The 18,655-nt window shown below is 46.6% G+C and overlaps 2 protein-coding genes and 1 non-coding gene across 17 annotated transcripts in view; 2 read left to right on the forward strand and 1 right to left on the reverse strand.

Moving 5' to 3' along the window:
- Window positions 1-6,964, forward strand: part of Dlg1 (discs large MAGUK scaffold protein 1) — a 204,817-nt gene extending 197,853 nt beyond the window's left edge. For 11 of the 15 annotated variants that reach the window (XM_031363610.1, XM_031363612.1, XM_031363617.1 and 8 more), the window contains 2 exons: window positions 1,368-1,459; window positions 5,298-6,964. In XM_031363610.1, coding sequence (XP_031219470.1) covers window positions 1,368-1,459; window positions 5,298-5,404 — 199 coding nt within the window. In that variant the 3' untranslated portion in view covers window positions 5,405-6,964. The remainder of the gene's footprint in view (window positions 1-1,367; window positions 1,460-5,297) is intronic. The other 4 variants (XM_031363613.1, XM_031363616.1, XM_031363618.1 and 1 more) reach the window with 3 other exon arrangements.
- Window positions 6,965-10,659: 3,695 nt separating this feature from the next.
- Window positions 10,660-10,823, reverse strand: LOC116086753. The gene has a single exon (XR_004117104.1). It is a non-coding gene; the product is annotated as a U1 spliceosomal RNA (small nuclear RNA).
- Window positions 10,824-13,381: 2,558 nt separating this feature from the next.
- The window catches only part of Meltf (melanotransferrin), a 20,954-nt gene continuing 15,680 nt past the window's right edge, over window positions 13,382-18,655 (forward strand). The window contains exons 1-4 of the mRNA XM_031364602.1: window positions 13,382-13,430; window positions 14,623-14,777; window positions 16,550-16,649; window positions 18,382-18,564. Coding sequence (XP_031220462.1) covers window positions 13,382-13,430; window positions 14,623-14,777; window positions 16,550-16,649; window positions 18,382-18,564 — 487 coding nt within the window. The remainder of the gene's footprint in view (window positions 13,431-14,622; window positions 14,778-16,549; window positions 16,650-18,381; window positions 18,565-18,655) is intronic.

Genomic DNA, 18,655 nt, shown 5'->3' on the forward strand with positions numbered 1-18,655 from the left:
AAAAAAAAAAAAAAAAAAAAAAAAAAACAATTTCAAAATGTGAACGGGGACAGAGATTATTTGAAGAAACTTCCCAGGTTTTATTTAAAAGTCATAAGTATCCAAGATACTGAGTAAAGTCCAGGCATAAGAGATGGAGGTGCCCTTACTGGGGCATGTTACAGTCAGACTGTTGGAAGACAGCATTGTACACAGCATGAGAAATGACTTATTACACACAAGAGATCTTCCAGTGAGATTATCAGCAGACTCCTCATCAGAAACTTTGGAGGTCATTAGAAGCACTGAAGAAATGAAGCCTGTGGATCCAGCACCCTATACCCAATGAGGATGAGGGACAGGAGCCCGCTGCATGAGCCTGCTGATGTGCTTTTGATCCCTGGAGCCCATGAGGAGGAGGAGGAGAGAGAGAAGCAACTCCACAAAGTTGTCCTCTGTCTTCCACATGAATGCTGTGGTGTGTTTGCCCATGTACCATACACATACAGAATAATAATAAAAAATGTAAAAGGAATGAAAGTTCTCAGTTTAACAAAAGCAGTTCATTGCTGCTAGACCTACCCTGCAAGCAGTGTTCTCAACTCCTAGGGTTGAGAAGGCAGTATGCCATAGCCATGCAGAATGTCATGCTTGATGCTGAAATGGCGAGAACTTGCTCTCACAAGTTGGAAATGCACTTCTTCCCATGGACCCATCATCCAGCTGCAGAAAGACTAAGCTTATGTTTGGCTTGCTTCTGTCCACACACACCTAGATTATTGTGAAATAGTAAATAATAATAATCATGTATCATTTCATATATTATAAAATAATTGCTGAATTAAAAGCATTCCCCCTGAGGCTATGGCATTTAGCCAACAATATTTTTTAATATCATGTCAGATGTCCTTTCTTGTGTTTCATGTGTTTGCAGGTTTTTTCCTCTGTCTGCCGAGTTCTAGCTAAGGTTTCCTCATGACAGAAAGTTAAGCTTTTAATCTAAGTCTTCCTGCTTGTTTCTCTCTCTCATCCCACTCCACTTCACTGATGAGGAAACTAGGTCATTTCACAGTGTTTCCCCAAACTATACTTTGTGATTGGTTGTTTAAAAATGTCTATTAGTTGTCTGAAGAAATTGGGATATAGATCTGTGAAGCACATCTTAATATGAAGTACACAGAGAAACTCTGAGCTAGTGTAGAAAGTGTCACAGTCCTGTTGTCACTGGAGTGTCAGGCAGCAGGCCTAGTGACTGTGTTTGTGCCCAGTGACAGCTATAGTTTGTACAGACTTGAACTCATTATTTTATGCCTTATACATCCTCTGTCATCTTTTTCCAAAGAGTATTACAGTATGGTAATCACCAATTTCTAAATTTATTTGCATAGGGAAATGAACAAGCGCCTAACAGAAGAGCAAGCCAGAAAAACATTTGAGAGAGCCATGAAGCTGGAGCAGGAGTTCACTGAGCATTTCACAGGTGGGAGCCTGGGACAGGGCCTATGTGGGTGGGCTGTACTGTGTTCACATCTACTAGTAGAAACTAGTCCTGTAGTTTCCAAAACAAATGTGTAAGATCTGGGGTTTTGTCCTGTGGGAAACTCAAAGGTTAGCCTGGCTGGTAATGGGGAATCTTAGATTGCAGTGTACCTAGGGTTATGTGCATGGGAATAATTCTTGACCAGAGAGAAATAGGTTTGATTTCACTGCTTCATTGAAAGCTCTGACCTTCTCTTACCCTTTATAAGTTCTTCCCATTCTTCCCAGGCTTACCAAGATAGAACTGACAGATTCCCTAGGCATTCAGGGTGCACAGTTGGATGTGTATACTGTGAGTTGATTACTGTAGTCATAGTACTACATCAATGGCCGCAGGTCCTACCTGCTGTGTGGCTATCTTTGCGTGCTTGTGCTTGTGTGTATGTCTATTGGTGAGGTCACTTGACATCTACTTTTGTTAATGTCATGCCATCTGTACATTAGATGCCCAGAAATTGTTCTTTTAGGGTCTTGGGTTCTCCAGTACTGGGACCTTACACATACTAGGTAAGCACTGTCACTGTGGCCATAGCCCATTTCCTCCTAAAAAAAGAAATGTCTGCCCTTTGACCACAATGCCATTATCCTGTTCTCCTCCCCCTCCCCCATCTCTGAGAACCACCGCTGTACTCCCTGCCTCTCTGAGTTCAGTTTAGAGTCTGCAGGGAAATGAATCCATGTCAGATTTATTTTTATGTGTCTGGTTTAATGTTGCTTAAGATCTTGTATATTCATTCATGTTGACAGAAATGACTGGATTCCTTCTTCTCATGGCTGGATAATGTTCTCGTTCTAGATATTTAGATACCCCTTATTTTCTTTGTTAGCAAGCATTTAGGTGGTTTTCATTGCTTTGTCTATTGTGAATAATGACAGAGAATTGCAGATGTTTGACTGACATTTTTTATTATTATTCTGTATGTGCATGGTACATGGGCAAACACACCACAGCATTCATGTGGAGGACAGAGGACAACTTTGTGGAGTTGCTTCTCTCTCCTCCTCCTCCTCCTCCTCATGGGCTCCAGGGATCAAAAGGCTCATGCAGCAGGCTCCTGTCCCTCATCCTCATTGGGTATAGGGTGCTGGATCCACAGGCTTCATTTCCATTTGGATCTATACCCAGAAGTGAGATTTGTTGGCTTAGACCTCTCACTGTGTTTTCTGTAGACTGGGTATAAGCAAGAATTGTTTAGCTGGCAGTTGGGAGAACTGGGAATTCCTAGCTGAGAAAGATGACCTACTATAGAGTGACAAGCACACAGAGGGCTGGAGGGACTGAGTGACCAACAGCCTCATTCTGGCAACAACAGCCCACCGCTGTAACAGCAGCTTAGGCTGCTAGAAGAAATAGACTCTGTGCCAAGGTGGCCCTGGCACCTGCACTCAAGTGACCCCTCTTATATTTGCTACCTGAGTAGCTGGGACCATGTATACACACTATGCCTGACCTCTTTTAAAATAAAAATCACATGAGTTCCAGTAAGTGCTCTGATAGCATAAGCCATGTGCTGAAGGAAGGGACATCCAATTTTTTTTTTTTTTTTTATTTCACACTTAGAAGGAAACCATAAGAATATTAACATAGAATGGAATGGCTCATGCCTTTAATCCTAGCACTAGGGAGGCAGAGACGGGTAGATCTCTGAATTCAAGGCCAGCCTGGTCTACAGAATGAGTTTCAGACAGCCAGGACTACACAGAGAAACCTTGTGTGGGGCAGGAGGCATGCCTTTTACCCAGATTTCCCAAATGTTAATATTTTATCTCTAAAACATCTGAGAGTAAGTTACAAATAGATGCCTTTTAAAAGCTTCCAAATATTTCGGTATTTCAAAAATTCCTTTAAAGTAGATATTTGAGTGTTTGTTTATATCCTTCCCGTGGTGAGAGAGCTGCTGATCAAACTCAGAAAATGTAACATGGATAATGTCACCCTTCCATACAGGCTTTCCCACTTGTTAGATGACAAAAAAAGAAAAAAAATACTCAAGGGATCCACTCCAGGAACACATGTTGCATTGGACATATCATTGATCTAGAACCACCCATTGAGCCCTTACTTACTGGTCAGTCATTGGCAACCTTGACTGGGGGGGGAGGGGCGGGGGACTTCCAGAGAGGGTTTCTCTGTGTAGCTCTGGCTGTCCTGGAACTCTCTAAACCAGGCTGACCTCGAACTCACAGAAATCCTCCTGCTTCTGCCTCCTTAGTGCTGGGATTAAAGGCATGCACCACCACTGCCCAGTTACTCACCTTGACATTCTATAAAAATGAAGGCCAGCTCTCTTGTGGAATCTCATTCGTTTTGGGTTAGTTTGGGGCAGGCACGTCAGAGAAGTAACACTGATTTTCTGTGTCATGCAGTGCTTATGACACGGGTGTGCACCATTCTTTTAGTGGTGTTGGTTGTAACAGTAATGGCTGAGGTATCTTGGACTTGACCTCCATTCTTCCAACCCAGGCAGAACCACGACCTCTGTAGTAAGCAAAGTGTGTGTTTCCCCAGTGCACTTCAGCAACTATCCTTCCTCGGAATAATTCACTGCTTGCCACTGTGGGCCTACCCTGTTAAACACTGTGACCCAGTCACAGAAACTGGCATTTGCCAAATACCTGTCTTTACAGTTATTAAAGGATACCTACATATGTAGCTCAAAATGTGAGCTTTCACAGAACTGATACTCATACACATTATAAAACTTGATTACTCAAACATTCTTAGCTACATAGAAGCTCTCTTTTTGTGTACTGTATCCTTAACCTCACTTGCCCGTGGACAATTTTATGTTAACATCTGCATTTGGCATTTTACCTCAGATGTCACAGGCCACAGGGAACATGGCCATCTTCTTACCCCGCTCACACTTGCTGCTTGTTTTCAGTCTTGGGATGTAGACCTTGTCAGCCTCGTGTTTACAGACCTGCCTGGGTCTCCTGAGTGCTGGGCTGAGTTGCTCTAAGCCACCTGCCTGGCTCCATGCTGAGTCCTTTTTAGTTGTATTAACTAACCCTTGATCCTTACAGATCTAGAAACTCCAATTACCCAAATAATTGGTTCTTAGTCATTGTTACCATTTTGTTGTTGTTGTTTGTTGTGTTTTTTGAAAAGAGAGCTATCTGTGTACCCCAGGCTGATCTAGAATTTATAATCCTCCTGCCTCTGCCTTTCAAGTTGTAAAATAATAAGTATGCATCATGATACATGCTGTGTTATCATTTTTTATTTACACATTATTTCAGGCAGGAAATAAGCTTTCTAATGTTGATTTTAGTAGTTTCTAACACTAAGATACAGATTGTGCATCTCTGTCTACATGGCACACTCCATACTTAAGCAGAGTGTGTAATCTGCTGGCTTTCCTCAGAGCCTGCCCTGCTGCCACCACACAAGTTTGATGGGAACTCTGTATTTCCCACAAAAGTCAAGGAAATAAATATTTTGTATTAAAATAATAAAACTAACAACTGAGGGGCATAAATCAGAGATAGAGCATACAGTTAGCTTGTTCAGTCCCCAGCACCATCAGAAGAGTGAGCGAGCGAGCAAGCGAGCAAGCGAGCAGGCAAACTAATACAAGCTCGGATGATCAACGCACTAAACAAAGGATAGAGACAATGCGTGTCTCATTTGTGGTCCGTTGTGTGTATTGTACAAATAGTAAAACTAACTAAATGACAGTTGTAAACAAGTAGTGCACTGCCGTCTCCCATCTCAGCAGAAATGTTGATGGCAAAGGAGGAGAATTAATGGGCACTTGTGCTTTCTGTCATTGCAGCTATCGTACAGGGAGACACACTGGAGGACATTTACAGCCAAGTGAAGCAGATCATCGAGGAGCAGTCTGGGCCTTATATCTGGGTCCCAGCAAAAGAAAAGCTATGAAGACGGATGTTGCTCTTTCTTTTTTCCATGGTCTCATCCCTTGCCCTGTTCTGGAGTCTTCTTCAGTGTCCTCCACACTGACGCAGATCCCCTCCTCATGGTCGGCAGTTGTGCCCGTTTTGACATCTGTGTCCCTTCATGTTGCATCATCTGTACTATTCTGTGTTACTATTGGTTTCTGGCCACTTTTCAGAACTGACGATGAATGGCCTGACCAGCTATCTAGGGTTTGGGGAGATGCAAAATTGTAAAATTCCTTAATGTTTAAGGGAAAGTTAACTTTAAGAGATTTTCAGAAAAGCTTTATATACATTATTTTCCAATTTCAGTACAAATGAAAGAAAAGTGGTTTTAATCAGTGATTCAGTGGACCTTGAGCAACTGTGCACGCTTAACTCTAATAGCATGGTTTGGCCAGTGTATTAGCTCTCAAGTTCTTTCCTCAATTGACTTCTGCTATTAAAGTAATTATTTCATTAAAAACAAATAAGAAAAACGGGATTTAATTCAAAATTAATGTCTGAGTTAACTCATAATTTCAGGAGGGCTGTTTGTTATTCATGACCGGTCTTTATTGTGTGTGCCCTCCCCTGGGATACTTGCCAGGACTAACCACGGAAGTGTGCAGCACTGTGGGGAGCGGCTCTCATTGTGGCTCTGTCGGGTGCAGAGAGCTTACTTTACACACAGAGCTGCAGACATGAAAGGGGTTGGTGGACATGTAACAACCATGGCAGTGGAAAGGAGTCCAATTCATAGCCTAAAATTTTAGTGTATGCTTAGGGAGGGGTCAGATTTTAATGACTATTTTACCCACAATAACTGCCTATTTTGTTATAATAAAATATATATAAATATATATAAAACTTTCTTTAACTAAACTCTGTAACTATGGGAATTATTTTCTTTACATAGTTGCACACACAAACATATATATATATTTAAAATATATTTTTCTTTTGCCACCTACTTCTAACTTTTTGTTTGGTTTTTAAATTAAATATTAATTGATGCGACTTACCGTCCTTAATCATGTGAACTGAAGACAAGCGTATGGTGGCGGAGGAGAAACCTCTAGGGAGATTAGATTGCGAGTACACGGCAGGCCTGTTCTCCTCTTTCCTACAGAAGTTCCAGAAGGTTCCTAGGTTTTCTGTCAGTGTTGTGTTCTTGTCATAGAGTTTGATTTTGGTCCTCTGCCTTTCCTTCTAGGTCTCCTCATTTTATTCATAGACAGACAAACTCCATTTTTGAGATTCCCCCAGACACTTCATCTTGCATAGCTGTGCTGAACTAGGATTGCACAGGTCTTACAATAAAGGACTTCAGAAGCGTTAGTGAGAGGCAGAATGCCTTCAGAAGTCAGTTTCTCTAGTCCATTATTAATATCATTTGGCTTCCTGTTGCTCTTTGGAATTGTTTATTTGATATGTGATTTTGGCAACTCTTTAAAATTTCCTAAATAAGTACTGGGTTGTAAAGAATTACTGGGTTGTAAAGAATTATCCATTCCATTATGAGAAAGAGGAGAACAGCAAATAAACTTTATTGTAAAATCCATATGTTAAATGTGTCTTGAGTTTTGGCGGTTTCTTTTTTTAGTAAGCTGTAATTTATTGGGATGGTTCACCACATTACGTAACAAGTTAGGTTTAAAGACATGAACAATATATGTAGTTCTTACACTACATGTTGAAAAACAAACTCGAAGAAAAGTGAAAGATGTGAGCTACATAAACCACCTGCAGAAGTGAGGCCCGCCCAGCCGCTCTGACATGGCGGTTGCCGCACACTGAGCGGGAGGAAATCCGAAAGGTGCCACTCACATAGTGAAGGTTGTGTTGGGTTCTTTCCAGGTGTCTTTTTTTTTTTTAAGTGATTTTTAAGAAAATATATCTAGGGCTGGAGAGATGGCTCAGCGGTTAATAGCACTGACTACTCTTCTGAAGGTCATGAGTTTAATTCCCAGCAACCACATGGTGGCTCACAACCATCTGTAATGAGATCTGCCGCCCTCTTCTGGTGTGTCTGAAGACAGCTACAGCATACTAAGATATAATAATAAATAAAATATTTTTTAAAAAAGAAAAGAAAATATATCTTTAGTGTTTCATAGATTTTTGCATGAGTATTAATAATGTAATTACTAATTACTGTATTCATGTTAGGATTTTACAATTTTTAAGAGCCAAGCCTTAGTATCCCCACCCTAAGGCTTAAAGTGGAGTTACCTGACATGACATGGCTGGAGAGTGATGCTGTGGAATTCAGAGCAGCCCCTGTTGAGTAGGGCACACTGGTCTAAACTGTACATTGGTGTCTGTACAGATTCCCGCACCTAGAGTTACACAGTGACTAGGAATAAGCTGCTCCATGGCCGCTGAACACAAGCACATCTCACTGTCATAGGCAGTGAGGAGCGCCTTCAGACATGCTGAAGACTTCATTCCCAGGGGGTCCTTCTGCCTGAATAACTTACAATGTGATCGGCTACATGTGTCTGTTCACTTCCTGGTCTGCAGCTGCCTCAGGCCTCAGGCTAGTGTGTAAATAGGAGAAGCAGATCTCCAAGCCCCTGCTGAATACTGGAATATTTAACTCCAAGGATGGCAGTTGGGGGATTTAATACTAAGCAAAATTTATTTTCTGAACTATTAGGACCAACCAGCTCCTGAGACTCCACCCTTAGTAATGGTACATGTCATGAAATAGAAGTCTAGAAATCCTATGTCATACAGAGTTGTGCTGGGCAGCATAGCTGGATTAGAGCCCCTTGCCCGCTGCATCCTGGCAACAGCTTTCTTACCATGCTCGCTCTTGTCCTGTCCTCAGACATACGAACTACTGAAAATGGTAAATGCCAAGAAGTTTACTAAACTCTGTTGATAAAAAATTCATAATAGTCATTTTCCTGGCCCAAATTAGGACTGTCCAGTTGTGTGGTCCAGTGTTGCTGGCAGCACCTCTACTCCCTCCAGAGCTCTGCAGTGTAACATGAAGGGGACCATAGCTGGGTTTGAATGGCAGCCATCAGCAACATAAGCCTGCTGCTTCTGTTGTACTGACTAAAATGGAGAAACTGAGGATCCATAAACCCTGAGGTGTGCTAGGTCAGAATACACTTCGTTCTGTTTCCTGTGAGATCTGAAACCTAGAGTCATACATGCTCTGTGTGTGGACCTGACCCGTGGAGCTGAGATGGAGCCTGGACACCCTGCAGGTCTGTTCCAAGAGCTTGGCATTGTCCACAATGCAGCAGTCAGCTTCTCTTACTGCTCATGTGTTTCCATTCTTTGCTCCCATCCACTTGTGCTTGGTAACCAAAGGGCCATCCACTGCCCATCACCTATGGAGAATCTTCCTTAGACAGATATGTTAGATTATTTACATTATTTCAGCCCTTTTAATCATTTTCACTTGTCTAAGAATATCTTTTTGGTCTGTGAGTTATCCGCTATAACTCAGCCTGTAATACAGAACTGGGAGACATCTAGGCTTCACGTCTCTGCAGTTTCCTACCCATATTTCTAACAAGTTCTCCAGAATTGTTGATGCTAGAAACAATAAGGCCTAGACAATAGAATAAGAAAACCGAAATTGCCAAATTAACACTTCATATGTCAATACTAGTCACTTGATTCTCTTGTGGGTTACACGTCAATTGATCTTGGTTCTTACTTTGAGAATGGTTACCTAAGAGCTAAGTAAATATTGTCTGCTGAGCAGAGTTGGTTGGTGGTCAGGTAGCTTGATACCGCTGAAACCTTGTGGAGGAGTTACCAATATGGTGGAGTTTCACACTGGTTTTCCTAGTGTCTATAAACCAATAGTAATGGTCAACAGAGGACTGGGAAAGGACTAGAGGATGGCTCAACTGACACCCTTCCTGGGCACAGAGCTGCTGGGCTCTCTGCTGGCAGAACCAGGCAGAGAGAGAGAGAGAGAGAGAGGGAGGGAGGGAGGGAGGGAGGGAGGAGAACTGGTCCAGCCTCTGGGGCTGAGAGGGATGGTGAGTGTAGCAGCTCGGATCTCCAGCCATCTGGAGAATAACCACCCAGAGGGAGTCTGTCAAAGCAGGAACTCGTTTTTATTGTATCGATCTTTTTCTTTATAAAGGGCTGAGAAAGGAGGTGGAGTTTTTTGCTGAGAGGAGATGATGTAGGGGGAGGGAAAAGTCGACGAAGGGTATTGGGTGACTGACTGAGCCAACAAAGTTACTCTACAGCAGTAGCTAGGCAAAGGCAGGCTTAAGCAGGTCGTGCTGAGTCACTCCAGTATGGAAGCAACTGAGACAGTTTATAAAACTGGAGGAAAGCTTGGGTTTGTCCTCAAGGCCCAAACCAGGGCCAAATAGGGCCCAACACAGAGCGAGATTCCCAGCATCCACCTCTGACCTCCACCGCGACAGGTGCTTCCACACACATTGTGCTCACAACTCACATGCACACACCTTTAGGAAGTCACACCATGGCTGTCACAAATGTGACTGTGAGAGCCGATTTTCCGTTTTCCTATTTCCTATCTCAGGATCTGAGGAGAGGAGTGATCCAAGACACAGGAAAAGCTGTGGGTGCCCAAGTCCCAAGAAAATGATAGTGTGTTTACATGGAACTGGTGCACAGCTTCCCAAGCACCCGGCTCACCAGGGTTACTCAGAGCACCCAGCTCTGATCCCTGTTTTGATCTCCCACAGGGATCCAGGAGTTAATTCCCAAAGATATCAAAAAGCTGGCTGTGGTCAGAGTAACAAGCAACAAGCCATCCCACTAGGGAAATCATTCCCAAGAGACCGGTCTGTTTTGTCATGTTTGGTTTTTTGTTTTGTTTTTTGTTTTTTGTTTTTTCAGAAACTTTGTTTTTATAAACTCTTTGGAGTTCAAAAACTCCAAAAGTTATAGCTTGTTCCCCATATTTATTAGTTGCCTGATTTATTTGGGTAGTAACTGTGTGGTTTTAAGTATCCCACTATGTGATTTGTAGCAATAGGGCTCAACTGCCATGTATTCAAGGGCCCTTCCATCAGTGGCTCCCTTGTCTAACTACAGTTTGCAGGCGGCACACAGTCTTCACCAACTCCTCTGTTTCTGGTTTAAGCCCTTCAGTTCGGCTCTGGACTAACCCATAGGAATCTTAGTATTTATCCAGCACTGACATCTTCATTCATATTTGCCTCTGCCTTAGACAGTCAGTGGTTAATAGTAGGTTTTGTTTGAACTGTGAGTAAATACTTTTTTTTCTTTCTTTTTTTTTTTTTTTAGGGGAGAGCACAAACGCAGTCCCCCACTACCACAAATTATGCAGTCGAGTTTCCCGAATTTGGGGAAATCACAGGGGTCAGCACATCTGGAGTGCAATGGATAAGCCTCGCCCTGGGAAAACCACCTTCGTGATCATGGTATCTCCCCTGCCAGGTAAGTATGAGCAAATACTTTTAAAAGAACTATATGGAATATGAACAACTCATAAATCTATTGCTTTGTACAATTAATGTACACTCCTTTCTTAATGTAAAATATATGGAAGTCAGAACATGGAGCAATTGCCATGTAAAAGTTGCTAATGAGTGCACATGGGAAGTTTCTCTAGGGAAGATGAGTGATCTAATCTCTGAGACACTCTCTCTGGGCCGTCTAAAATTAGGCTCGCCTGCCTTCCAGACGGAGCAGCTACAGCAGTGTGCCTGAGTGCTCCATATGTCCTACAGTGGGAGTCTCTACAAAAAGATTTTCTAAATCTTGTGAATCGTTTAATTAAAAATATCTACTTCCCTAGTGGTATTTAAGACTGGAAGAGACAGTTTTCTGAAGATAGCTCCATTTCTCTGAACATTCCCACTTGGTTTAGGTCGGCTTTGCCTGACACTAATTCAGCTTTCCTCTCCCTGGGGCTAACCATGGCCCTGTCCACAGGTGCTCTTCTGGGCACCTCAGCTTCCACGCAGGTGCTTTTGGCATGTCCCCACTTTTCTCACTGGCATCGCTGATCCAGGCCCGTCCCCACCTCGGCTCCAGGCAATGATTGCAACAGTCCTTTAAATCTCAGGGGGTTCACAGGTTGTACCTGGCTGGTCCAGCTACCACCAGATGACTTCTCTTAAGGAAAGGCAAGGAGGGTGGGGCGGGTCAGAGCATATCTCCAGCTGAACGGACCTTCTCTCCAGCCCAGCTTGTCACTCTAACGTGTCCTTTGATATTTTAGCACAGCTGGCAGTAGGAAGCAAGAGGGCCCAACACTCTGGTGCTCAGCCTAGACCAGCAGAACAATAACAGACTTGTGGCAGATTGAATGGTGTCCTGCTGATGGAAGCATTGAAGGTCTAGCCTCCTCTACCTGAGGATTTCTTTAGGTAAAACAGGTTGTGATAACAGGGCCATTCACCCATCACTTTCCAGCTCCGTAAACAGGCTCCCAGAATCTCAGGGACCATGCTCCTGTGGGATTGCTTAGCCAAAATCTAGGCTCCCTGGTCTTGAGCCGTGAGTAGAACTGTGAGGGACGGGCTCCAGGGGGGTCCCTGCAGGTGTCATCCAGGGAAGAGAGCTGTGTGAAGAGAGAAGAATGAAAACTCAGTGCAAATCGGCTTTGTCAACCTGGACCAGACTTTGGGAAGTCTAATGCCAGGTGGCTCATTGTCAGCACATTTAAAACACAGTACAGTGTGGGAAAAGATTGCCAGGCAACAATCAGTCCAATCCATTCAATTCCATGTATTCAAGATAGCTCACAGTGTGACTACATAGAACCTCTTCTACAGAGTACGTGTGACCATGAGGGTGGCTTCTATAGCAGCTAAAGCCCAAAGGCTCTGACTGAAGCATAGAGATCAGCAGGCCATGAAGTACATGTGACATCTGCCCTAAGAAGAGGGAACGGTTAGGATATGCAGCAGAGGAAGAGTCTGGGACAATCATTCTGGGGAATTTGGGGGTTCCATAGATAGCAGAAAGACCACCAGGTCATTAACAAAATCCACCCTCAGCTTTCTGGATGCAATATTTGATTTGCAAGTATTTGATTTTTACCTCCCCCACTGAGGAGACACCCCGGTGTGATTAACATTCCTGGGTCTCTTGGTGCTTCTCAGCACAAGGACCACTGTGCTCTCAACTGCTGCCAAGCCTGATGACCTGAGTTTGATCCCTGGAATCCACATGGTGGAAGGGGAGGACCGACTCCCACAAGTTGTTCTCTGACCTCCACAAACAGACACAAAATAAATAAAACTATGAAAAATATTTAAAAATCATCTACACGGGGGGGGGGGGGGGAGACCTAGATTCCTGATCAGGCCTTAGCCCTCACCATACCTAACTGGAGCTGCTCATCAACGCCCTGGGGGAACTGCCTCATCCCAGTCCACGCCCGTCTCATTGTTTACCCCTCAGCAGCACGTTGTTAATCACAGTTGTTAACATCAGTTATAAAACTTCATCGCCCACGCGCAAAAGTAACCTTCTGTAATAGTGTTAGCTGCCAATTTGACACGGTCCAGAGTCACCTAAGAGATGAGTCTCTGAGAATGTCTGCGAATTCGTGGATCCATCCTTGAGTCTCCAGATCCTGCGTGCATTGCGTGTTAAAGGAGGCAGCAGTGAATTAGGTGACCAGCTTTCCCCAAGCTCAGACTCTGACCTTCCGACTTCTTTTTCTTCCAACTCTTTATGTGTCCCTGTCCAGTAGGATGTGACATTGGGGTCCTCTCGCACAGAAAAATATGGTCTAGAAGGCAAAATTGTTGAGGGAGTAGCCAGGTCGGGTCAGCAACCCTTGGAGCGGCCGGCAGGGGGCAGTGGAGGCGTCACCAGGGGATACTAGAGAGAAAGCCAAGGCCCCACTGGTCAGCCTAGGTGTTCAGTGCAGGGTGTGTTGAGGGGCGTGGACTCTCCCGGAGCTGTGCTTAAATAGTGAAAGCCTGAGAGACCAGCGAGGAGGAAGCCAGGGCAGACTCATCAGCGCCCCAGCCAACCCAACGCCGCCATGAGGCTCCTGAGAGTGACTTTTTGGCTACTCCTGTCCCTGCGCACTGGTGAGTGTCCCTGTGGGAGGGTATGGGGCAAAGCAGTGGTGCTATGCCTGCAGTCCCCTTGCACCTACCAGGGCTTGGCGCAACTTCCAGAGGGCTTCTTACAGGAGACAGCCTTGAGCCAGGCCTCGAGAAATCATGCCAGATATCAGGGAGGAAATCCTGGAGGGGAGGGAGGAGGCTGTCTGGTGCAGAAGGTAGGAGAGAGCTTAAGGAACAGGACGCAGACAACCCTGATGACAGAGGAAGGAGGAGAGAGCGAGGAGGAGGAAGAAGAGGAGGAGGAGGAGGAGGAGGAGGAGGAACCTCAGGGACAAGGGCTGACTGCTCTGAGCCCCATTGCGGAGTAAGGCAGTGGGATGTCCAAGTGGTCCCTAGTCTGTGAGGCAGCTACAGTTTGACCTCTAGTGAAGATGGAAAGCAGGCTGTCAACAGAAAGAAAGGACCTGGCCCCCAAATGAAAGTACAGCCCCAAAGGCAAGTTCAAGGCGGATATATAGGCCTCCAAAGGGACCTGATTGCAAAGTCACCAACCCCGAGGAACTCAGGAACCCCCTTCTCTGGGCCCCGGCTGAGATGCTTCCTAAGACTCTGACCTGATCAGGTCAAGGGGAGCAGAAGGAAGCCCATGCGGAGGACCTGTGTGTCCAGCTCTGCAGAAGTTGATGTCTAACACTGAAGGTGGGGATCTCACCTGCTAGGTCTCCTGATGTCAGTTACAGGAGCAGAAACCTGAACCACCTACCCATTCCTTTGCTTGTTGCACCTTCCCCTAGCAGGGGCCTCTGATTCTGCCCCATCGCAGGTGATAGGGCACCACAATTACTCTGTCATGTATGTAGTCCAGTTCTTACGTAGAGGGGCAGAGACAGAACTGGGGTGGGATCCTGGGACAATACCTCTTTGGGGAAGAGACAGGAATTTGTTGGCCACAGCTCCTGTTGAGACTTGGGGCCAGTGCTCCCTCTTCTGCAGGGACTTTCCATTGCTCTGTGGTGGGCTAGGTTATGAGCCACCCAGCTGCAAAACCGTGAGCTGTGGTTAGAGTCCGTAGCACAGATTTGCCCTGCCTCTGTCTGGCTGCCTCTCCACAGGAGTGCAAGGCTGTGTGTCAGGGGGACTGACCCGTACAGGCTGGTGGGGTCACAGCGGGCTGCCTATGTGAGGAAATGCTATCAGCTGTCCTGCCCCACAGTTCTCTGTGTGATGGAGGTGCAGTGGTGTACGATCTCAGACCTGGAACAGCAGAAATGTGAGGACATGAGCAAGGCCTTCCAGGGAGCTGGCATTCGGCCATCCCTCCTCTGCATCCAGGGCACCTCCACCGATCACTGTGTCCAGCTCATCAAGGTGAGGCCTCTCCCTTCTGACTATTCCCCACCCCTGGCCCAGACAAGAGGCCTCTGACTCAGGAGGAATGAACAACAGGCCCATTCACTGGGAAAGAGGCCGATGTTCCTCTGCCAATCTCCTGAGGTTCCCTAGCAGCAAGCGCCTGACTTTATCCTGCAAAGGGGGAAGTGAGGAGGGGCTGTAGTCCAGTGGGGACCAGTGACGAAAGGAGGAAGTGGAGAAAACCCCTGGTAGGACACAGTGGTCCTTCTAGGGTGAGGACAGGAATGCTACCCCCTCATGGGGGAGAGAGCAAGCCATAGTGACTGTCTTCGATTGCTTGCTTTCCTTGTGTGTGTGTGTGTGTGTATGTGTGTGTGTGTGTGTGTGTGTGTGTGTGTGTAGTTTCGAGACAGGGTTTCTCTGTGTGAGCCTGGCTTCTTGAAACATCCTCTGTAGACCAGGCTGGCCTTGGACTTAGATAGACCCACCTATCTCTGCCTCCCAAGTGCTGGGACTAAAGTCATGCACCACTACCTCTCAGGCCAAGCTTGGTTTTCCACTGCTGTGATAAACACCATGACCAAGAGCAACTTGGAAGGAAATGGGTTCATTTCAGCTTACAGCTTACAGTCCGTCAGGAAGGGACAGAACAGCAGCTAATGGCAGAAGCCTCGTGTTAGGAACTAAGGCAGAGGCTGTGGAAGAGTGAGGCTCACTAGCCTGATCCTCCTGGCTTGCTCAGTTTTCCCTCTTATACAACCCAGGACCACCTGCCCAGAGACGCCCCACCTGCCCGCAGTGGGCTGGCCCTCCATATCAACCATCCATCAGGAAAATGCTCCACAAGCCAATCTGATGGCAAAGGTTTCCTCTTCTCAGGTGACTCTAGCTTATGTCAAGTTCAAGGGAACTTGAACTTTTGTTAAAAAACAAAACAAAACAAAACAAAAAAAATCCTAACCAAAGTAGTGAAGGCGTGTCCCATAGCGGTCACTCTCTGCCGTGGAGCTTTCCAGAATGAGATTTGTAAGGTCCAGGAGAAGAAACTCTCATCTCAGAGCCCTGAGAAACTGAGATGGGAAGTCAAATCTGGGGATGGGAGACCTATTAATTTAGTACTAAGCATTCTCAGCAGGACAGGATGACAAAGACAGTCACCATAGGACAGGTATTGGGTCTCCATGGCAGGCTGGCCCCCTCTCTGAGGGTAGAAGGCAGCAATGACTAACAGTTCCTCTCCGCTTCCACCTCCATGAACTGGGAAAAGCTGGTTAGCGACTGGGGCTAAGGAGCTGAGAACTTCACCATAGCTTTCTGCTACTGCTCCATTTTGTGTCTACTGATTTTTTCATTGCACACATTAGCTACGATCCTGTAAAATTAACAACTAACTTTTTTTTGTTGTTTTTGTTTTTTTGTTTTTTGTTTTCTGAGACAGGGTTTCTCTGTGTAGCCCTGGCTGTCCTGGAACTCACTCTGTAGACCAGGCTGGCCTCGAACTCAGAAGTCCCCCTGCCTCTGCCTCCCAAGTGCTGGGATTAAAGGCGTGTGCCACCACCGACTGGCCCAACAACTAACTTTTTAAAGAGCAAATGTGGTAACGCAGTGTGAGTTCTTGGCCTGATAAAGGAAGCCCTGGGCCCTTATGTCAGGACCACGATCAGGCTCCTGAGGAAGATGAGGAAGAAGACCAGGGAGCCTCGCATGCTTCTCGAGGGGCTCTGGGCTGCCTATGGGTGTCACTGAGTGCTGGCTGAGTGGGTTGACTGACCCTCCTTCTCAATTAGGACCAAAAAGCAGATGCTATCACCCTGGATGGAGGAGCCATTTATGAGGCAGGGAAGGAGCATGGCCTGAAGCCGGTGGTGGGTGAAGTCTATGACCAAGGTAAGGGGCCTGAGGTGGTAAGAACCAAAGAGCCCTCAAAGAAGTCAGCTGGCCAGTCTGGCCATGTGACCCTGCAGCCCTAGCTGGTCACTGGCTCCACAGAACTCTTCTGGGGGTCCAGACAGACAGCCCCTCTGAGACCCCCCTCATTCTCACTCAAAACCTTTAAGTGGGAGAAGCAGGGACTCAGAAGCTGAGTCTGTTCTTCCTGGGTGGCCTGACAACAATCCTGCCCCCCAACTTTTGTCCACTGGGCCCTTACTAAGGGACAGTACCCTGCCTAGGGCAGAGCTAGGTGGAATCCAATGGGCAGGTGCCTGGTGACCAAGGTGCCCAGATTTTCGCACACTTCAGTGCCGCTGTCGGAGGCAGCTTGTGGGCCTGGGGCTAGCAGCAGACCCCAGCAGAAACATGCCACTCACCCCATCCCACGTCTCATTGTAGACTTACCTTTCATGCTAGAATCCCTCTATCAGGACCTGCTCTGTCTGTCTTCCTCGGCTTGTCCATTGCCCAGCCTCTACAGTCGGCAATGCAGTCATCAAGTCCTCTAGGGAGCTCCTGGGCCCCTCCCACCTTTGCAAAGCCCTCCGAACTGTCACTAAAGCTCTGATTCGCCTCCATGAGCCTAACTAAGGCCCGATTTCTCTGCCTTGCCCACCCCAAATGGAGCCTCAGCCAAGTCTCTTCACAGTCCCTGCTGGCTGCTGATTGAATTTGTGACAGTCCCATGATACAGGACATAGTCCAGCACAGGGAGCCCTGTTTCCAGAGCAGGAGTCAGATACCCAGTGCTCACCCCAAACCCCAATTACCCACAGGGCAAGTGCTATGAAGAAAAAAAAAAAGCCAAAAGAAAGAGGTGCCAGGAAGCCTACAGAGGAGGGCAGAGGGAAGACTGGTGGGGCAGGGCTCCAGCAATGGCCCTGGTGGGTGACGCCTTCCTTGATGGCTCCAGTCACTAATGGGAGAGGCAGCTGCTTAATTTTCTCAAACCCAAGAGTGTTCTGATCATCCCATGATCACACAGTATGTCAGAGAGGGGGCAGGGAGGAGGAGGAGAGCCCCTAGAGATGAGTTATGTGCCTTTCCTGAATGGCCCTTCTCCACATTGGGCCCCGGGGGAGTCTCATGGGGCTGCAGAGCCAACATGGCGAGAGCTATTCAGGGTGTTGAGTGACTTAGGGTAACATCACAAGCTCCCTGTGTCTCTCCACTTCCATCCCCACTGCTCAGCACCTCCTCGGCTTTTCCTACTGCAGGGGAGCCCTTTAGCCCGCTCCCTCAGCTCTCTTCTCTCCATAGCCACAGTGCCCCTCCTTCAATGCTCCAAGTTCTCCTGAGTGTTTCTGGGAACCAAAGGCTCCCCTGACTTGAGCAAATGGAGGCCGAGCTATGGCCAGATGGCTTGAGAAGGAAAACCAGAGCAGTTGAATGAATTACTTGTCTCTCTCCAAGTTCATGAGGCGGAGGAGGAGGAGGGGCGTTGTGGGGGTGGATCTTGTGGTGAGATGAGATAGATCGCACCTTCCAGCTCTCGGTGAGAAAAGCAAGCACACTTGCATGTGTGCAAGCACACTTGCATCTGTACATGCACGGACACGCATGCGCACACGCGTGCACACGGACACACGCTTCCACTGGAGACCATCACCCACAGCCTGCCTTCCCTGCAGCTTCCCTTGTCCTCACCCTTGCTGTCCTCACCCCTCACTTCTCTCTCGCCTTTTAGACGTTGGGACTTCCTATTATGCCGTGGCTGTGGTCAGGAGGAATTCCAATGTGACCATAAACACCCTGAAGGGTGTCAAGTCCTGCCACACAGGCATTAACCGGACTGTGGGCTGGAACGTGCCTATCGGTTACCTCATAGAGAGTGGCCATCTGTCAGTGATGGGCTGTGATGTGCTCAAAGGTGAGAACTTCAGGCCCAACTTTCTCCCTCCCTCTCCCCCTCCTCCCTCTTCTTCTCCCTCCTCCCTCCCCCTCCTCCCTTTCTGTGTCCT

This window comes from Mastomys coucha, unplaced genomic scaffold, assembly GCF_008632895.1.
Source record: "Mastomys coucha isolate ucsf_1 unplaced genomic scaffold, UCSF_Mcou_1 pScaffold12, whole genome shotgun sequence".
Lineage (NCBI taxonomy): Eukaryota > Metazoa > Chordata > Mammalia > Rodentia > Muridae > Mastomys > Mastomys coucha.